Source organism: Blennius ocellaris (assembly GCF_963422515.1).
Source record: "Blennius ocellaris genome assembly, chromosome: 20".
NCBI lineage: Eukaryota > Metazoa > Chordata > Actinopteri > Blenniiformes > Blenniidae > Blennius > Blennius ocellaris.
Window position 1 is genome coordinate 23253979 of NC_137669.1, and position 21731 is coordinate 23275709.

The 21731-nt window shown below is 50.4% G+C and overlaps 2 protein-coding genes across 5 annotated transcripts; one reads left to right on the forward strand and one right to left on the reverse strand.

Annotated features, from left to right (window-relative positions):
* Positions 1-613: 613 nt before the first annotated feature.
* hsf1 (heat shock transcription factor 1) lies at positions 614-7653 on the reverse strand. Of its 4 annotated transcripts, none has more exons than XM_080516018.1 (14): positions 7212-7653; positions 6404-6512; positions 6174-6310; positions 5947-6071; positions 5767-5842; positions 4343-4404; positions 4038-4116; positions 3840-3958; positions 3547-3755; positions 3343-3475; positions 1447-1552; positions 1251-1301; positions 1139-1184; positions 614-1058 (listed from the first exon to the last, which is right to left on the reverse strand). In XM_080516018.1, the coding sequence occupies exons 1-14, from the start codon at positions 7458-7460 to the stop codon at positions 910-912; spliced, it is 1650 nt and encodes a 549-aa protein (XP_080372144.1). In that variant the 5' UTR covers positions 7461-7653; the 3' UTR covers positions 614-909. The 4 variants fall into 4 exon arrangements, with proteins under 4 accessions (XP_080372144.1, XP_080372143.1, XP_080372142.1 ...); XM_080516017.1 differs by having other exon boundaries at positions 1447-1579; XM_080516016.1 differs by having other exon boundaries at positions 614-1055; positions 1447-1606.
* Positions 7654-8091: 438 nt separating this feature from the next.
* bop1 (BOP1 ribosomal biogenesis factor) lies at positions 8092-21255 on the forward strand. The gene is made up of 16 exons (XM_080516010.1): positions 8092-8215; positions 15259-15402; positions 15484-15564; positions 16100-16254; positions 16332-16449; positions 16674-16775; positions 17185-17397; positions 18094-18255; positions 18332-18412; positions 18799-18868; positions 18962-19094; positions 19175-19355; positions 19751-20042; positions 20134-20218; positions 20821-20928; positions 21007-21255. The coding sequence occupies exons 1-16, from the start codon at positions 8105-8107 to the stop codon at positions 21158-21160; spliced, it is 2190 nt and encodes a 729-aa protein (XP_080372136.1). The 5' UTR covers positions 8092-8104; the 3' UTR covers positions 21161-21255.
* The last annotated feature ends 476 nt before the right edge of the window (positions 21256-21731 follow it).

Below are 21731 nucleotides of genomic sequence, written 5' to 3' on the forward strand. Positions count from 1 at the left end.
CCCCTCCCCCCCTCCCCCTCTCCTCCCCCCCTCCTCCCCCCCATCAGGTGCTGAACCTCTCTGTTCCCTCCTCCTGGTTCTGCTTGTTCTCCGCAGGTTCCGTCACTGAACAGTACGTTCCATCAGGTCAGGGTCCTGAAGGTCGGTGCTCGTCGTCCAACACGTCACGCCGTTGGTGTTTACGTTAAAACAAACAAACAAACAAACAAACAAACGTGTGGCCACATTGCAGGTGCAGAAAATGTGGAACTGGAGGATACCTGCTGACTTCCACATCAAGCCGCGAGTTCGATTCCTGCGCTACCAGTTCCAGTGTACCAACCAATCAGCATGGCCCGGGACCCCTGACCCCTCCCACTAGCTGTAGGCCCCGCCCCCTGCACGGCACCGGGGGGGATTTTAAATATTTAAGAATGTTGTTTATAGACGTTTGTTTGTGTTTTGAAGTAAACGACCTGAGCGTCAGCCTTCACACTTCAATAAAGATTTTTGTCTGAACATCAAACTGACAATCTGTCACATGATCGGGGGGGGGTCAGCTCAGGTCTGACCTTTGACCTCACACCAGAACCAGAAGGTGGCAGAAATAAACTCGGGAGATTTCAGTGCAGAAAAACTTTTATTTACACGTTTAACCAGATTCTTACATGCAGACCTAAATACGACCTAAAGTCACGTGACTCCGCCCCCTTCTCTCACTGCACGTAACTCCGCCCCCTTCTCTCACGGCGAGCCGCCGCTGCACTGTGACTCCGCCCCCTTCACCAACGGCGAGCCGCCGCACACGTGACCCTAACGCGGGGGAAAGCTCAAAATGGAGGACAAGTGAGTAAAATACACGTCGACGACCTTGTGAACTATTGCTGTGGAAGCCGGCGTGTTGTCGCCACGGTTACCGCCCCGACGACGTCAGAGGTCGTGTCCCGGGTGGGCGTGGCCGGGCGGCGCGGCGGACGGGTCGGCGGCGGCGGCGGGGTCGTCCTCCGCCAGCAGCGGCTCCAGCAGGTCGTCTCCGTCCTCCGGCGACGTGACGGCGTACTGCACCAGCTGCCTCCCTGCTCCAATCACAGACCGGCAGGGTTACCATGGCAACCGGGGCACAAGGGGGCGGGGCGGGTGTGGGGGGGGCGGGGCTTACCTGCACTACTGTCATCACTTCCTCTGGGAGGATCTTCAAACAGCAGCTGGAGAGAAAAAGGGCTTAAAACCTGGAAACGTCACGACGCTCAGAAGAAGAAACGCCGACTCACCGAGTCCAAACTGTCCAGATCAAAGTCTGCAGGAGCCGAGGAGCTGAAGAACTACACACACACACACACACACACACACACACACACACACACACACACACACACACACACACACACACACACACACACACACACACACGGTTAGCTACAGGTCTGTGAGACGCCAGTGATGTCACTTCCTGTCTGAGCTGCAGACCTCCAGCAGTGGCGACGTGTCGAAGGTGAAGGTCTGTGAGTTCAAGACGTTCTGCAGGTTCTCCAGGCCGTAGTCGATGCTGTCCACGTGACTGGACAGCTGGGACCTGAGGACACCAGAGGACAGCGGAGACCTGAGGACCCCAGAGGACAGCGGAGATCTGAGGACACCAGGGGACAACTGAGACCAGAAGGCAGCGGAGACCTGAGGACACTAGAGGACAGCTGAAATCTGAGGACACCAGAGGACAGCTGAGACCAGAGGACCCCAGAGGACAGCTGAGACCTGAGGACACCAGAGGACAACTGAGACCTGAGGACAGCTGAGACCTGAGGACACCAGAGGACAACTGAGACCTGAGGACAGCTGAGACCAGAGGACAACTGAGACCAGAGGACAACTGAGACCTGAGGACAGCTGAGACCTGAGGACACCAGAGGACAGCTGAGACCAGAGGACATCAGAGGTAGTTTGGTAGGGGGGCAGGGGGTGGGGCAGGTAGTGGGGCAGTAGTTTGGTAGTGGGGCAGGTGGCGGGGCAGTAGTTTGGTAGTGGGGCAGGTAGGGGGGCAGGGGGTGGGGCAGGTAGTGGGGCAGTAGTTTGGTAGTGGGGCAGGTGGCGGGGCAGTAGTTTGGTAGTGGGGCAGGTGGTGGGGCAGTAGTTTGGTAGTGGGGCAGGTAGGGGGGCAGGGGGTGGGGCAGGTAGTGGGGCAGTAGTTTGGTAGTGGGGCAGGTGGCGGGGCAGTAGTTTGGTAGTGGGGCAGGTGGTGGGGCAGTAGTTTGGTAGTGGGGCAGGTGGTGGGGCAGTAGTTTGGTAGTGGGGCAGGTAGTGGGGCAGTAGTTTGGTAGCGGGGCAGTAGTTTGGTAGTGGGGCAGTAGTTTGGTAGCGGGGCAGTAGTTTGGTAGTGGGGCAGTAGTTTGGTAGCGGGGCAGTAGTTTGGTAGCGGGGCAGTAGTTTGGTAGTGGGGCAGGTAGTGGGGCAGTAGTTTGGTAGTGGGGCAGTAGTTTGGTAGTGGGGCAGTAGTTTGGTAGCGGGGCAGTAGTTTGGTAGTGGGGCAGTAGTTTGGTAGCGGGGCAGTAGTTTGGTAGCGGGGCAGTAGTTTGGTAGTGGGGCAGTAGTTTGGTAGTGGGGCAGTAGGGCAGGTAGTGGGGCAGTAGTTTGGTAGTGGGGCAGTAGTTTGGTAGCGGGGCAGTAGTTTGGTAGCGGGGCAGTAGTTTGGTAGCGGGGCAGTAGTTTGGTAGTGGGGCAGTAGTTTGGTAGCGGGGCAGTAGTTTGGTAGCGGGGCAGTAGTTTGGTAGTGGGGCAGTAGTTTGGTAGCGGGGCAGTAGTTTGGTAGTGGGGCAGTAGTTTGGTAGAGGGGCAGTAGTTTGGTAGTGGGGCAGTAGTTTGGTAGTGGGGCAGTAGTTTGGTAGTGGGGCAGGTAGTGGGGCAGTAGTTTGGTAGTGGGGCAGTAGTTTGGTAGTGGGGCAGTAGTTTGGTAGTGGGGCAGGTAGTGGGGCAGTAGTTTGGTAGTGGGGCAGTAGTTTGGTAGCGGGGCAGTAGTTTGGTAGCGGGGCAGTAGTTTGGTAGCGGGGCAGTAGTTTGTAGCGGGGCAGGTAGTGGGGCAGTAGTTTGGTAGTGGGGCAGGTAGTGGGGCAGTAGTTTGGTAGTGGGGCAGTAGTTTGGTAGCGGGGCAGTAGTTTGGTAGTGGGGCAGTAGTTTGGTAGTGGGGCAGGTAGTGGGGCAGTAGTTTGGTAGCGGGGCAGTAGTTTGGTAGCGGGGCAGTAGTTTGGTAGTGGGGCAGGTAGTGGGGCAGTAGTTTGGTAGCGGGGCAGTAGTTTGGTAGTGGGGCAGGTAGTGGGGCAGTAGTTTGGTAGTGGGGCAGTAGTTTGGTAGCGGGGCAGGTGTGACACTTACTTGTCGATGCAGGCAACAGTCTGGCAGTTTTGCAGCAGGGGGGCGGAGCCCGGGTCCAACGCAGCTGGTGATTGGTCGGCCGGGGATGACGGCAGGACCCTGGTGGGGGCGGGGCTCCGGACAAGGGGCGGAGCTACAGGAGAAACTCGGGTCACTCTGAGGGTCAAACAGGGGGTCGAGAGTCACACCGCAGGTGGAGCCTACCTGTGGAGGCGTCGGGCGAGCTGAGGGTGGAGTCCGAGTCCTGCAGGATGGAGTTGATGAAGGTGGTGGGTGAGAGGGGTGTGTCTATGGGCGTGGCCACGTCCTCCATCACAGGACACGCCTCCATCACAGGACACGCCTCCATCACAGGACACGCCTCCAGGTCAGGACTGGATGGTTCTAACTTGATGTCCAGCGATTGGCCGTCGCTGCATTCAGTCACACGCACATCAGTCACTTGGGACCGAACAACCACAAGCTGCCGTACAGAGAGCGTTCTGATTGGTCCTCACCGTGGCTCCGCCCAATCACAGACCACGTCGTCTGTGGCGGGCACCGTCACCTCCGTGACGTCAGAGATGATGGGTCCGGAAGGGGGCGGGGAGTCGGCGGAGAAAAGACTGGCGGCAGCCTGGCGGGCGGGAGGGAGGAAACCTCAACAGGTGTACACAGGTGACGTAGCCCCGCCCCCTTCAGCACAACCAGCTTACCTGCATGTGCTCCAATGAGAGCGGCCGGCTGTATTTGGGCATGGAGTGGGCGGAGCTTGAGTCGTTGAGCATCAGAGGACTGCGGAGGGAAAACCAGGTGTAAAGGTGTGTAGTACAGTGTGTAGTACAGTGTGTAGTACAGTGTGTAGTAGTGTGTGTAGTACAGTGTGTAGTAGTGTGTGTAGTACAGTGTGTAGTACAGTGTGTAGTACAGTGTGTAGTAGTGTGTGTAGTACAGTGTGTAGTACAGTGTGTAGTAGTGTGTGTAGTACAGTGTGTAGTACAGTGTGTATTTGTTGACTTGCATCTTTCTCTTGACTCCAAGAATCCTGTTTGACTGGACGAGAGACACCAGAAACTGGAGAAGCTGCAGAGAGAGAGAGAGAGATTCTTGATTTTAAAGGAGGTTCTACTGACATTTTCTCTAAGAGTTCTACTGACTTCCTAAGAGTTCTACTGATGTCTAAGAGTTCTACTGATGTCCTAAGAGTTCTACCTACTGACGTCCTAAGAGTTCTACCTACTGACTTCCTAAGAGTTCTACCTACTGACTTCCTAAGAGTTCTACCTACTGACTTCCTAAGAGTTCTACCTACTGACTTCCTAAGAGTTCTACCTACTGACTTCCTAAGAGTTCTACCTGCTGACTTCCTAAGAGTTCTACCTGCTGACTTCCTAAGAGTTCTACCTACTGACTTCCTAAGAGTTCTACCTACTGACGTCCTAAGAGTTCTACCTACTGACTTCCTAAGAGTTCTACCTACTGACTTCCTAGGAGTTCTACCTACTGACTTCCTAGGAGTTCTACTGACATCCTAAGAGTTCTACTGACATCCTAAGAGTTCTACCTACTGACTTCCTAAGAGTTCTACTGACTTCCTAAGAGTTCTACCTACTGACATCCTAAGAGTTCTACCTACTGACATCCTAAGAGTTCTACCTACTGACATCCTAAGAGTTCTACCTACTGACGTCCTAAGAGTTCTACTGACGTCCTAAGAGTTCTACTGACGTCCTAAGAGTTCTACCTACTGACTTCCTAAGAGTTCTACTGACGTCAAGAGTTCTACCTACTGACGTCCTAAGAGTTCTACCTACTGACGTCCTAAGAGTTCTACCTACTGACATCCTAAGAGTTCTACCTACTGACTTCCTAAGAGTTCTACCTACTGACTTCCTAAGAGTTCTACCTACTGACTTCCTAAGAGTTCTACCTGCTGACTTCCTAAGAGTTCTACCTACTGACTTCCTAAGAGTTCTACTGACATCCTAAGAGTTCTACCTACTGACTTCCTAAGAGTTCTACTGACTTCCTAAGAGTTCTACTGACGTCCAAAGAGTTCTACTGACTTCCTAAGAGTTCTACCTACTGACTTCCTAAGAGTTCTACCTACTGACTTCCTAAGAGTTCTACCTACTGACTTCCTAAGAGTTCTACCTACTGACTTCCTAAGAGTTCTACTGACTTCCTAAGAGTTCTACCTACTGACGTCCTAAGAGTTCTACTGACGTCCTAAGAGTTCTACTGACGTCCTAAGAGTTCTACCTACTGACGTCCTAAGAGTTCTACCTACTGACTTCCTAAGAGTTCTACTGACGTCAAGAGTTCTACCTACTGACGTCCTAAGAGTTCTACCTACTGACGTCCTAAGAGTTCTACCTACTGACGTCCTAAGAGTTCTACTGACATCCTCAGAGTTCTCTTGCGGTTCCAGACTGGAGGTTCTACCTTGTTGACGACTTTCTGCTGCTGGGCGTGTTTCTGCCTCAGAAGAGCCACTTCCCTCCACAAAGCCTCGTTCTCACTGCGAAACACAAACACTGCTGAGAACCACGGACCGGTTCTGCTCCTGGATGTGGTTGGGGTTCTGCTTGAGGTTCTACTCCAGGTACTGGCAGTGCTTCTTACTGTTTCATGGCGACGATCCTGAAGTCGATGGTTTCCTGCTTCCCCCTCATCAGCTGGACGTCCGTCAGGATTTTGGTGATTTCTTCTCCGGAGAACTTGGGTTCTTCCTGACGCACCGCCGGAACCTGGACCCAGGACAGCAGAGCCACCGTCACCGTGGAGACGGACTCACGGGGTCGACAGGGGGCCGTAGCCATGGCTCCCACTGTGTGTGTGTGTGTGTTTACATTGGTGACTTTGCGTTTGATCTTCTCCAGCAGCTCCTCGTGGCCCCGGATGAAGAAGCTGTGCTGGAACTCGGTGTCGTCCCGCTCCGGCTTCAGGAGGCCGCCCTGCTCGATGTGCACCACCTTCCTGAACCCGTCTGCACACCCAATGGGGGGAGGAGGAGGGGGGGGGGGAAACAGTGTCTGAGGTTACCACGGTTACCACGGAGACACCGGCGGCTGCTACTCACACATGTTGAGCTGCCGGATGAAGCTGGCCATGTTGTTGTGCTTGAAGAACTTTGGGAGAACTTCTTTGGAGAACCGGCCCTGATCGAACACGTGGAAGCTGGTTCCACTCTGGCACAACAAACAAACACACCGTCAACAACAACAACAACAATGCTGGGGGGTGTGGTCAAAAGTTTTGCATTCACACGGCAACGTTCTGAACACAAAGTACACAAGAAACACTGGAAATGATGCAGTGAGCCTGTCCGGCCACCAGAGGGGGCTGCTGGGTGTTGATGTGACGTCACACTGCAAAATGTGTGAAACGAGACAAGCTACTTGAATAAAGCAGGTTTTAAAGAGACGACCGACCTCTTTTACGCCCACATGTTCTTCTTTCAGTTTTCCTTTTAAAACTCATTCAAACCGTCACTTTTAAGTCAATACTCAAAAAGGTTTGTCATAAAGTCTGAAAGCAACTTTACTTTAATTCTGATCCGTCAACCGGAAGCGACAAGATCAACGTCACAGTCACTCACTGTTATCAAGTTACTTCATGTTAGTTGAGAATAAAGGAAAGTGAGAAGATCAAGCGTGCGTGCGTGCGTGTGTGTGTGCGTGCGTGTGTGTGTGTGAGCGACATGCATCAGGGTTCAGAACCCAAACTTAAAGTATCCCAGGTACCAAGATACACCACATATTGCTTTATTAGCAGAACCACAGCGACACCCCGCTGAGCTCAGCTCGGATCCAGCACGGTCCCCCCCCGGCTCAGGGTCCCCCGGCTCACGGTCCCCCGGCTCAGGGTCCCCCCCGGCTCACGCTTACCGGGCTCCAGCAGATCAGCGGGTCGGTGTCCGGGTCCTCCACCAGGGTCCACAGCTTGGTGAGGAAAGCCGGGACGCTGCCTCCGCTCGGCGGCTGCGGTCCCGCTGTCAGGGCGTGATGTCCCCCGGTCAAGGCCTGCTGTCCCCCGGCCAGCTGTCCCGCGGTCAGGGCCTGCTGTCCCCCTGTCAGCTGTCCCCCGGCCAGGGCCTGCTGTCCCCCGGTCAGCTGTCCTCCTCCGGGACCCTCCATCACGCCAGTCCCCCCTCCCTCCCTCAGCTAATCCCTGCTAACGATGCTAACAGTCTTCCCCGCAAAGAGGTCCAAACTACGGTCTACCGCCTGACCCGGGTCCGTCGGCCTCGATGCGGGTCTCCGCGGGTCTCTGCGGGTCTCTGCGGGTTCGGGAAAGTTTCTCAAAACCACATCAAAACTCCGAAACTCTCAGACAAACAAAGTACGTAATCTCCTTCTGGCGCACAGAGATGACGTAGGAACGAATGTAATATGAACGTTGCGTCGCCGAGTGACGTCACGGAACAGTGATCCGCTTGTAATCCTGATTATTTTTGAAAACAGACAAAAACAAATGAATCTTAATAATTAAATGAGTAAATAAATAATTAATAATTAATAAGTAAAATTATTGTCGTCTGTATAGAAAGTTATGGTCCCGGCCTTTCTGAACAAATGAAAAAAATAATTAATTATTAAAAAAAAAATTATACACACTCACACACACACACACGCGCGCGCGCACACACACGCACACGCACACGCACGCTCCGTGTCCCGAGCCCCCCCCCCCCCCCACCCCCCCTCCTCTCATCCACACCGGCAGGGGGCGCGCGAGGCTCCCCACCCTGACCTCTGACCCCGGGTCCACACGTGGTGTCATGGAGGAGCGCAGGAGCGTGGGGAGCGAAAAGACGGCGAAGATGAAGAAGGATCACGGAAACACCGCCAAGAAGAGGAGCAGCGAGGAGGAACAGCCAGAGGAGAAGGAGGTGCGTGATGGAGGAGGAGGAGAAGGAGGTGACGGAGGAGATGAGGAGATCCGCAGGGAGCCGGCAGGAGCTGGTAGCATGCTAACAGGAGGAGGAAAACACTGGCACACTTTCTCAGAACCGAGCTGAACCGAGCCGAGCTGAACAGAGGAAGTAGAGATGCACGAGAACAGCTTCTGTAAACAACAACAACAACAACCACCCGGTTGTCATGTTTACAGCCATGTAAACAACAATTTGTTGACACTTAAACCTCAATCTGGCAACTGAACTGTTCACACTGTAAACAAACTGTCCACAAACCACCACTTTTAGTAATTATGGCGTAATTACTAAAAGTAAGTAAAAAGTCATTTAGTAACTATTACGTTACTAGTACTGTATCATAAACAGTAATCAGTACTGTATCCTGGATAGTAATCAGTTACGTATGTAACGTATCCTGGACAGTAATCAGTACTAGTACTGTATCCTGGACAGTAATCAGTACTAGTATTGTATCCTGGACAGTAATCAGTACTAGTACTGTATCCTGGACAGTAATCAGTTACGTATGTAACGTATCCTGGACAGTAATCAGTACTAGTACTGTATCCTGGACAGTAATCAGTACTAGTACTGTATCCTGGACAGTAATCAGTACTAGTATTGTATCCTGGACAGTAATCAGTACTAGTACTGTATCCTGGACAGTAATCAGTACTAGTACTGTATCCTGGACAGTAATCAGTACTAGTACTGTATCCTGGACAGTAATCAGTACTAGTACTGTATCCTGGACAGTAATCAGTACTAGTACTGTATCCTGGACAGTAATCAGTACTAGTACTGTATCTTGGAGAGTAATCAGTACTAGTACTGTATCCTGGACAGTAATCAGTACTAGTACTGTATCCTGGACAGTAATCAGTACTAGTACTTTATCCTGGACAGTAATCAGTACTAGTACTGTATCCTGGACAGTAATCAGTACTAGTATTGTATCCTGGACAGTAATCAGTACTAGTACTTTATCCTGGACAGTAATCAGTACTAGTACTGTATCCTGGACAGTAATCAGTACTAGTACTTTATCCTGGACAGTAATCAGTACTAGTATTGTATCCTGGACAGTAATCAGTACTAGTACTTTAACCTGGACAGTAATCAGTACTAGTACTGTATCCTGGACAGTAATCAGTACTAGTACTTTAACCTGGACAGTAATCAGTACTAGTATTGTATCCTGGACAGTAATCAGTACTAGTATTGTATCCTGGACAGTAATCAGTACTAGTACTTTATCCTGGACAGTAATCAGTACTAGTATTGTATCCTGGACAGTAATCAGTACTAGTATTGTATCCTGGACAGTAATCAGTACTAGTACTGTATCCTGGACAGTAATCAGTACTAGTACTGTATCCTGGACAGTAATCAGTACTAGTATTGTATCCTGGACAGTAATCAGTTACGTATGTAACGTATCCTGGATAGTAATCAGTACTAGTATTGTATCCTGGACAGTAATCAGTACTAGTACTGTATCCTGGACAGTAATCAGTACTAGTACTGTATCCTGGACAGTAATCAGTACTAGTATTGTATCCTGGACAGTAATCAGTACTAGTATTGTATCCTGGACAGTAATCAGTACTAGTACTGTATCCTGGACAGTAATCAGTACTAGTATTGTATCCTGGACAGTAATCAGTACTAGTATTGTATCCTGGACAGTAATCAGTACTAGTACTGTATCCTGGACAGTAATCAGTTACGTATGTAACGTATCCTGGACAGTAATCAGTACTAGTATTGTATCCTGGACAGTAATCAGTACTAGTACTGTACCCTAGACAGTAATCAGTACTAGTACTGTATCCTGGACAGTAATCAGTACTAGTACTGTATCCTGGACAGTAATCAGTACTAGTATTGTATCCTGGACAGTAATCAGTACTAGTACTGTATCTTGGACAGTAATCAGTACTAGTACTGTATCCTGGACAGTAATCAGTACTAGTACTGTATCCTGGACAGTAATCAGTACTAGTACTGTATCCTGGACAGTAATCAGTACTAGTACTGTATCTTGGAGAGTAATCAGTACTAGTACTGTATCCTGGACAGTAATCAGTACTAGTACTGTATCCTGGACAGTAATCAGTACTAGTACTTTATCCTGGACAGTAATCAGTACTAGTACTGTATCCTGGACAGTAATCAGTACTAGTATTGTATCCTGGACAGTAATCAGTACTAGTACTTTATCCTGGACAGTAATCAGTACTAGTACTGTATCCTGGACAGTAATCAGTACTAGTACTTTATCCTGGACAGTAATCAGTACTAGTATTGTATCCTGGACAGTAATCAGTACTAGTACTTTAACCTGGACAGTAATCAGTACTAGTACTGTATCCTGGACAGTAATCAGTACTAGTACTTTAACCTGGACAGTAATCAGTACTAGTATTGTATCCTGGACAGTAATCAGTACTAGTATTGTATCCTGGACAGTAATCAGTACTAGTACTTTATCCTGGACAGTAATCAGTACTAGTATTGTATCCTGGACAGTAATCAGTACTAGTATTGTATCCTGGACAGTAATCAGTACTAGTACTGTATCCTGGACAGTAATCAGTACTAGTACTGTATCCTGGACAGTAATCAGTACTAGTATTGTATCCTGGACAGTAATCAGTTACGTATGTAACGTATCCTGGATAGTAATCAGTACTAGTATTGTATCCTGGACAGTAATCAGTACTAGTACTGTATCCTGGACAGTAATCAGTACTAGTACTGTATCCTGGACAGTAATCAGTACTAGTATTGTATCCTGGACAGTAATCAGTACTAGTATTGTATCCTGGACAGTAATCAGTACTAGTACTGTATCCTGGACAGTAATCAGTACTAGTATTGTATCCTGGACAGTAATCAGTACTAGTATTGTATCCTGGACAGTAATCAGTACTAGTACTGTATCCTGGACAGTAATCAGTACTAGTACTGTATCCTGGACAGTAATCAGTACTAGTATTGTATCCTGGACAGTAATCAGTTACGTATGTAACGTATCCTGGACAGTAATCAGTACTAGTACTGTATCCTGGACAGTAATCAGTACTAGTACTGTATCCTGGACAGTAATCAGTACTAGTATTGTATCCTGGACAGTAATCAGTACTAGTACTGTATCCTGGACAGTAATCAGTACTAGTATTGTATCCTGGACAGTAATCAGTACTAGTATTGTATCCTGGACAGTAATCAGTACTAGTATTGTATCCTGGACAGTAATCAGTACTAGTATTGTATCCTGGACAGTAATCAGTACTAGTACTGTATCCTGGACAGTAATCAGTACTAGTACTGTATCTTGGACAGTAATCAGTACTAGTATTGTATCCTGGACAGTAATCAGTACTAGTATTGTATCCTGGACAGTAATCAGTACTAGTACTGTATCCTGGACAGTAATCAGTACTAGTATTGTATCCTGGACAGTAATCAGTACTAGTACTGTATCTTGGAGAGTAATCAGTACTAGTACTGTATCCTGGACAGTAATCAGTACTAGTACTGTATCCTGGACAGTAATCAGTACTAGTACTGTATCCTGGACAGTAATCAGTACTAGTACTTTATCCTGGACAGTAATCAGTACTAGTACTGTATCCTGGACAGTAATCAGTACTAGTATTGTATCCTGGACAGTAATCAGTACTAGTACTTTATCCTGGACAGTAATCAGTACTAGTACTGTATCCTGGACAGTAATCAGTACTAGTACTTTATCCTGGACAGTAATCAGTACTAGTATTGTATCCTGGACAGTAATCAGTACTAGTACTTTAACCTGGACAGTAATCAGTACTAGTACTGTACCCTGGACAGTAATCAGTACTAGTACTGTATCCTGGACAGTAATCAGTACTAGTATTGTATCCTGGACAGTAATCAGTACTAGTACTTTATCCTGGACAGTAATCAGTACTAGTATTGTATCCTGGACAGTAATCAGTACTAGTACTGTATCCTGGACAGTAATCAGTACTAGTACTGTACCCTGGACAGTAATCAGTACTAGTACTGTATCCTGGACAGTAATCAGTACTAGTATTGTATCCTGGACAGTAATCAGTACTAGTATTGTATCCTGGACAGTAATCAGTACTAGTACTGTACCCTGGACAGTAATCAGTACTAGTACTGTATCCTGGACAGTAATCAGTACTAGTACTGTACCCTGGACAGTAATCAGTACTAGTACTTTATCCTGGACAGTAATCAGTACTAGTACTGTACCCTAGACAGTAATCAGTACTAGTACTGTATCCTGGACAGTAATCAGTACTAGTACTGTATCCTGGACAGTAATCAGTACTAGTACTGTACCCTGGACAGTAATCAGTACTAGTACTGTATCCTGGACCGTAATCAGTACTAGTACTTTATCCTGGACAGTAATCAGTACTAGTACTGTACCCTGGACAGTAATCAGTACTAGTATTGTATCCTGGACAGTAATCAGTACTAGTACTGTACCCTGGACAGTAATCAGTACTAGTACTTTATCCTGGACAGTAATCAGTAATGTATCCTGGACAGTAATCAGTACTAGTATTGTATCCTGGACAGTAATCAGTACTAGTACTTTATCCTGGACAGTAATCAGTAATGTATCCTGGACAGTAATCAGTACTAGTACTGTATCCTGGACAGTAATCAGTAATGTATCCTGGACAGTAATCAGTACTAGTATTGTATCCTGGACAGTAATCAGTACTAGTACTTTATCCTGGACAGTAATCAGTACTAGTACTGTACCCTGGACAGTAATCAGTACTAGTACTGTATCCTGGACAGTAATCAGTACTAGTATTGTATCCTGGACAGTAATCAGTACTAGTACTGTATCCTGGACCGTAATCAGTACTAGTACTTTATCCTGGACAGTAATCAGTACTAGTATTGTATCCTGGACAGTAATCAGTACTAGTACTGTACCCTGGACAGTAATCAGTACTAGTACTTTATCCTGGACAGTAATCAGTAATGTATCCTGGACAGTAATCAGTACTAGTATTGTATCCTGGACAGTAATCAGTACTAGTACTTTATCCTGGACAGTAATCAGTAATGTATCCTGGACAGTAATCAGTACTAGTACTGTATCCTGGACAGTAATCAGTAATGTATCCTGGACAGTAATCAGTACTAGTATTGTATCCTGGACAGTAATCAGTACTAGTACTTTATCCTGGACAGTAATCAGTACTAGTACTGTACCCTGGACAGTAATCAGTACTAGTACTGTATCCTGGACAGTAATCAGTACTAGTATTGTATCCTGGACAGTAATCAGTACTAGTACTGTATCCTGGACCGTAATCAGTACTAGTACTTTATCCTAGACAGTAATCAGTACTAGTATTGTATCCTGGACAGTAATCAGTACTAGTATTGTATCCTGGACAGTAATCAGTACTAGTACTGTACCCTGGACAGTAATCAGTACTAGTACTGTATCCTGGACAGTAATCAGTACTAGTCCTGTATCCTGGACAGTAATCAGTACTAGTACTGTACCCTGGACAGTAATCAGTACTAGTACTGTATCCTGGACCGTAATCAGTACTAGTACTTTATCCTGGACAGTAATCAGTACTAGTACTGTACCCTGGACAGTAATCAGTACTAGTATTGTATCCTGGACAGTAATCAGTACTAGTACTGTACCCTGGACAGTAATCAGTACTAGTACTTTATCCTGGACAGTAATCAGTAATGTATCCTGGACAGTAATCAGTACTAGTATTGTATCCTGGACAGTAATCAGTACTAGTACTTTATCCTGGACAGTAATCAGTAATGTATCCTGGACAGTAATCAGTACTAGTACTGTATCCTGGACAGTAATCAGTAATGTATCCTGGACAGTAATCAGTACTAGTATTGTATCCTGGACAGTAATCAGTACTAGTACTGTACCCTGGACAGTAATCAGTACTAGTACTGTATCCTGGACAGTAATCAGTACTAGTACTGTATCCTGGACAGTAATCAGTACTAGTACTGTATCCTGGACAGTAATCAGTACTAGTACTGTATCCTGGACAGTAATCAGTACTAGTATTGTATCCTGGACAGTAATCAGTACTAGTACTGTATCCTGGACAGTAATCAGTACTAGTATTGTATCCTGGACAGTAATCAGTACTAGTATTGTATCCTGGACAGTAATCAGTACTAGTACTGTATCCTGGACAGTAATCAGTACTAGTATTGTATCCTGGACAGTAATCAGTACTGTATCCTGGACAGTAATCAGTACTAGTACTGTATCCTGGACAGTAATCAGTACTAGTACTGTATCCTGGACAGTAATCAGTACTAGTATTGTATCCTGGACAGTAATCAGTACTAGTATTGTATCCTGGACAGTAATCAGTACTAGTACTGTATCCTGGACAGTAATCAGTACTAGTATTGTATCCTGGACAGTAATCAGTACTAGTACTGTATCCTGGACAGTAATCAGTACTAGTACTGTATCCTGGACAGTAATCAGTACTAGTACTGTATCCTGGACAGTAATCAGTACTAGTATTGTATCCTGGACAGTAATCAGTACTAGTACTGTATCCTGGACAGTAATCAGTACTAGTACTGTATCCTGGACAGTAATCAGTACTAGTACTGTATCCTGGACAGTAATCAGTACTAGTACTGTATCCTGGACAGTAATCAGTACTAGTACTGTATCCTGGACAGTAATCAGTACTAGTACTGTATCCTGGACAGTAATCAGTACTAGTATTGTATCCTGGACAGTAATCAGTACTAGTACTGTATCCTGGACAGTAATCAGTACTAGTACTGTATCCTGGACAGTAATCAGTACTAGTACTGTATCCTGGACAGTAATCAGTACTAGTACTGTATCCTGGACAGTAATCAGTACTAGTATTGTATCCTGGACAGTAATCAGTACTAGTACTGTATCCTGGACAGTAATCAGTAAAGTGTTTCAGGACGATTTTCTCTTTCAGATCTTCAGCTTAAACACTAAAGTTGCAGGAGACTTGGACGATGAAGACGTGTCGGACAGCGAGGACAGTGTCTACTCTGGACTGGAGGACTCTGGAAGTGACTCGGAGGACGGGGACGGGGACGGGGAGGGACCGAGTCGGCTGGTAGGATTGAACCTTTGAGTCACACCGACAGCTGATTGGCTGATTGGCTTGCTGACGTCACCTGGTTTGTTGTGGCTGCAGATGAAGGAGCCGGAGCAGAGAGCCGTGATCCTCGGGGACGAGAAGGAGGACGAGTATCAACAGGACTCCTCAGACGAAGAGGTAACCTGGTCCTGGTCCTGGTCCTGGTCCTGGTCCTCCTCTGGTTCTGACCAGGAAGCACCGATCCAGATGTTTTCACCTCTGCTTTGGTCCCTGTATGTGGATCTCTGCCATTTATTATACCAGAGCTGTTTTTTTTTTTTGGAAATCCAGTCCACAGTTTGCTGGCTGGCTGCAAACTGCGGACTGGATTTTCTGACTCGTTCCTCCACGTCTCATTGAGACCCGGCTCCCTGCAAGAAATCCAGTCCACAGTTTTGCTGGATGGCTGCAAACTGCGGACTGGATTTCCTGACCCGTTCCTCCACGTCTCATTGAGACCCGGCTCCCTTCAGGAAATCCAGTCCACAGTTTGCAGCCAGCACAGCAGCAGGGAAACACTGTGGAGTCGTTTCAGCGACAGTAAAGCAGGCGAGGCTTCATGGATCAGAAAATTACGATCCGATACCGATACCGGACGGTATCGGGCCCCGCCCCTGGTTCTGACGGGTTCCGCGGGGTTCTGGTGTTCATGGTGGGCCTCTTGCTCCCGCAGGACATCAGGAACACGGTGGGGAACATTCCCATGGACTGGTACAAAGACTTCCCTCACATCGGCTACGACCTGGACGGGAAGAAGATCTACAAGCCGATCCGGAACAAGGACGAGCTGGACGACTTCCTGGACAAGATGGAGAACCCGGACTACTGGTGCGAATCCCGGCGGCGGCGGCGGCGCCTCTGCGGCGTGACGCCCTGACACCTCGTGACTCCTGCTCTGTGTGCAGGAAAACGATCCACGACGAGCAGACGGGGCGGGACGTGGTTCTGTCCGAGGAGCAGGTGGCGCTGGTCAACCGGCTGCAGAAGGGACAGTTCGGGGACGTCAACTTCAACGAGCACCAGGTAGGACGAGGCGGCGGCGGCGCCGAGGCCGCGGCTCTACCGCAACGCCAACGGCGTGAAGGGTTCCGCGTTTACAACCGACGCAGTACCTTAGTACCTTGTTCCACGAGTTGGTGCTGTCCAGTGTCCAGTGGACAGACCACCAAGCTGGGTCGTTGTCATGGTGACTGTCAACACACACACACACCTGGTCTCACACCTGAGCTTTGCTCCGCCTCTTCCAGCCGTCGGTGGATTTCTTCAGCGGCGACGTGATGATTCACCCCGTGACGAACCGACCCGCCGACAAACGGAGCTTCATCCCGTCGCTGATCGAGAAGGAGAAGGTAAGACTGGCCTCACCTGTCTCACCTGTCTCCCTGGCCTCACCTGTTTCACCTGTCTCCCTGGCCTCACCTGTCTCCCTGGCCTCACCTGTCTCCCTGATCTCACCTGCCTCCCTGACCTCACCTGTCTCCCTGACCTCGCCTGTCTCCCTGACCTCACCTGTCTCACCTGTCTCCCTGACCTCACCTGTCTCCCTGACCTCACCTGACCTCACCTGTCTCGCCTGTCTCCCTGACCTCACCTGTCTCCCTGACCTCACCTTCCTCACCTGTCTCCCTGACCTCACCTGTCTCCCTGACCTCACCTTCCTCACCTGTCTCCCTGACCTCACCTGTCTCCCTGACCTCACCTGTCTCACCTGTCTCCCTGACCTCACCTGCTCTGACTCCCTGGTTCTCCTGTCTGCAGGTGTCCAAACTGGTCCACGCCATAAAGATGGGCTGGATCAAGCCCCGCCGGGTGGAGGACGACAGCAGGGGGCGGTACTACGACCTGTGGGCCAGCGAGGACTCGTCCATCCTAGCCAATCACAGGATGCACCTGCCGGCGCCCAAGACCCGCCTCCCTGGTCACGAGGAGTCCTACAACCCCCCACCGGAGTACCTGTTCAGTGAGGAGGAGGTCTGTCCCCCTCCTCTCACCTGTCTCACCTCCACCCTACCTGTTGTCTCACCTCCGTCCTACCTGTTGTCTCACCTGTCTCACCTCTGTCCTACCTGTTGTCTCACCTCCGTCCTACCTGTTGTCTCACCTCCGTCCTACCTGTTGTCTCACCTCCACCCTACCTGTTGTCTCGCCTGTCTCACCTCTGTCCTACCTGTTGTCTCACCTCCGTCCTACCTGTTGTCTCACCTGTCTCACCTCTGTCCTACCTGTTGTCTCACCTCCGTCCTACCTGTTGTCTCACCTCCACCCTACCTGTTGTCTCACCTCCGTCCTACCTGTTGTCTCACCTGTCTCACCTCCACCCTACCTGTTGTCTCACCTCCGTCCTACCTGTTGTCTCACCTGTCTCACCTCCACCCTACCTGTTGTCTCGCCTCCATCCTACCTGTTGTCTCACCTCCATCCTACCTGTTGTCTCACCTCTATCCTACCTGTTGTCTCACCTGTCTCACCTCCGTTCCTACCTGTTGTCTCACCTCCGTCCTACCTGTTGTCTCACCTGTCTCACCTCCGTTCCTACCTGTTGTCTCACCTCCGTCCTACCTGTTGTCTCACCTCCATCCTACCTGTTGTCTCACCTCCGTCCTACCTGTTGTCTCACCTGTCTCACCTCCACCCTACCTGTCTCACCTCCACCCTACCTGTCTGCAGCGCGCTCTGTGGGAGCAGCAGGATCCGCAAGACAGGAAGTTGCCGTTCGTCCCGATGAAGTTCTCCAGCCTCCGTCAGGTCCCGGCGTTCCCGCGGTTCATCCACGAGCGCTTCGAGCGCTGCCTCGACCTCTACCTGTGCCCCCGCCAGAGGAAGATGAGGGTACCTGCCTGCACTTCCTGCCTGCGGCCTGAGGCGGCGCTGCTGAGCTCATGACTGCTCTGATGTCTGTCTGCAGGTCAACGTCAACCCCGAAGACCTGATCCCCAAACTGCCCAAACCCAGAGACCTGCAGCCGTTCCCCACCACACAGTCACTGGTACACACACACACACACACACACACACACACAGTGTGCTAACATAGCGTGTTAACAGTGTGCTAGCATAGCGTGCTAATAGTGTGTTAACATAGCGTATTAACAGTGTGCTAACATAGCGGGCTAACAGTGTGCTAGTATAGCGTGCTAACAGTGTGCTAACATAGCGTGCTAACAGTGTGCTAACATAGCATGCTAGCACTACGTTGCTATGTGAAGTGCTGACATCACATCAGTGACGTCATTGAATTGTCTGTGTGATCGTTGAGAGACGTTTTAGTGTAGAGTGGCGAGGTGGTGGAGACTGACGCCGTGTGTGTGTGTGTGTGTGTGTGTGTGTGTGTGTGTGTGTGTGTGTGTGTGTGTGTGTGTGTGCGCGCGCGCAGGTGTATCGAGGTCACAGCGGCCTGATTCGCTCCATCAGTGTGTCTCCAACAGGACAGTGGCTCGCCTCAGGTAACCTGGTAACCGTGGGGGAGGGGGAGGGGGAGGGGGCGGGGGCGGGGTCAGTGGATGGGGGCGGGGCTGTAACGTCGTGGCGTATTCCAGGAAGTGACGACGGCTCCATCCGGCTCTGGGAGGTTTGTTCGTCTCGCTGTCTGAAGACCATCCAGGTGGGCGGAGCTGTGAAGAGCGTGGCCTGGAACCCCAACCCGTCCTTCTGTCTGCTGGCTGCCGCCCTGTAAGGACACCTGTCTGTCCTCACCTGTCTGTCCTCACCTGTCTGTGTCTCACCTGTGTCTCTCTCTCTCTCTGTCTCAGTGACACGGTGGTCCTGATCCTGTTTCCCGCCCTGGCGGACAAGCAGGTGGTGTCGTCGTCAGAGCGTCTCCTGGGGGGTCCGCAGGACGCGGAGAAAGCGGAGGGGGTGGAGCTAGTGTGGTGTGAGGCTGAGGGGGCGGAGCTACAACAGGACATTCGTCTGAAAATCCCACATCCTAAAGTGAGCAGCCACACCTGAGCAACCGCTCAGTGTCCCGTCGTCTGTCCCGTCCTTTGTCCCATCACTTGTCCTGTCAGCCGTTGTCTGTCTCATCGTCTGTCTCATCGTCTGTCTCATCGTCTGTCTCATCGTCTGCCCCATTGTCTGTCCCACTGTCTGCCCCACCATCTGTCTCATCAGTTGTCCCGCTGTCCCTCTGATCAGAGCTGTCTCACTGGCTGTCTCACTGCTTGTCCCACTGCTTGTCTCACTGGTTGTCCCACTGCTTGTCTCACTGGTTGTCCCACTGCTTGTCTCACTGGCTGTCTCACTGCTTGTCCCACTGCTTGTCCCACTGCTTGTCTCACTGCTTGTCTCACTGCTTGTCCCACTGCTTGTCCCACTGCTTGTCCCAGGCGGTCCACCAGGTGACGTGGCACGCCAGAGGGGACTACTTGGCGTCGGTGATGCCGGACCACTCCAGCCACCAGCAGGTGTTGATCCACCAGGTGAGCCGGAGGCGGAGCCAGAGCCCCTTCAAGAAGAACAAGGGCCTGGTGCAGCGCGTGTCCTTCCACCCGGCGCGGCCCTACTTCCTGGTGGCCACGCAGCGCTCCGTACGCATCTACAACCTGCTCAAGCAGGAGATGACCAAGAAGCTGCAGGCCAACTGCAAGTGGATCTCCAGCCTGGCCGTCCACCCCGGAGGTAACCATGACTTCACCTGCTGACGGGGGGGCGGAGCCTCTGGGGGGGGTGGAGCCTGTCTCACCTGTCTCACCTGAGTCTGTGTGTGCAGGTGACCATGTGATCTGTGGAAGTTACGACTGTCGGCTGAGCTGGTTTGACCTCGACCTCTCCACCAAACCTTACAAGATGTTACGGTATGGACCCGTCACCCCCTACCTCCAGCTGTCACCCCCTACCTCCACCTGTCGCCCCTCCCCCACCTGTCGCCCCTCACTCCACCCTCCACCTGTCGCCCCTACCCCACCTGTCGCCCCTCACTCCACCCTCCACCTGTCGCCCCTACCCCACCTATCGCCCCTCCTCCACCTGTCGCCCCTGCCCCACTCCCTCCACCTCTCGCCCCTACCCCACCTTTCACCCCTCCCTCCACCTGTCGCCCTTCCTCCACCCTACCTGTCACCCCTCCCCCACCCTACCTTTCGCCCCCCTCCACCTGTCGCCCCCCCCCCCACCTGTCGCCCCTCCCCCACCTGTCGCCCCTCCCTCCACCCTACACCTGTCTCCCCTACCCCACCTGTCGCCCCTGCCCCACTCCCTCCACCTGTCGCCCCCCTCCACCTGTCGCCCCTCCCTCCACCTGTCACCCCTACCCCACCTGTCGCCCCTCCCTCCACCTGTCGCCCTTCCCCCACCCTACCTGTCACCCCTCCCCCACCCTACCTTTCGCCCCTCCCTCCACCTGTCGCCCCTCCCCCACCTGTCCTCCTCCTCACACCTGTCTCTCGTCTCCCGTCAGACACCACAAGAGGGCAGTAAGGGGCGTGGCCTATCACAGAACGTACCCGCTCTTCGCCTCGGCGTCTGATGACGGATCAGTGATCGTCTGTCACGGGACGGTTTACAAGTAAGACTCTGACTCTGACACGGTCTGCGCGTTAGCATCATGTGACCTCACTGACTCCGCCCCCTTCCCCCCCCCCAGCGACCTGCTGCAGAACCCGCTCATCGTCCCGGTGAAGGTGCTCAGAGGTCACGCCATCACGCAGGACCTGGGCGTCCTGGACGTGACCTTCCACCCCACGCAGCCGTGGGTCTTCTCGTCCGGGGCGGACGCCACCATCCGCCTCTTCACCTAGCAACCCGCCCGGCAACCGGCGGGTCGGAGGCCACGCGTGTCCGTTTTTCTACTTTCTGTTTGCTTGTTTTTTCAATAAAGTGACTCTATCCTTTACCTGTCGTGCTTCGATTGGGTGGGTCAGTGCAGGATCGCAGCTCAGCGCCCCCTGGTGGCTGTCTGGGGCTATTGGTAGCACCACCATTAAATCCTGCAAAGTCTTTAGAAACATGTTTGTGGAATATGTAGAAAATGTAAAACGTTTGTGTATCGTACATGTGATCAGTTAACTGTAAAGTTCTGTAGAAATTAAATCCATTTCTGTAGAATATAAATTAGATAGATAGATAATTACTTTATTCATCACCGAAGGGAAATTGTTTTGTTGCAGCAATCTGGTACATACGAATATTATAAAATACCATAGAATAGAAATAAAAGTAAAATATAAAAATATCCGAGTATAGAACATAAAGTAAAACACAGAACGGAACATGGGCACTTAGAAATAAGCAGGAGATCAAAGCAAGATAAATAAATAGTAAGGTGCAGTGGCAGAGCCATTAGAAGTAGGTATTATATAATAATAATAC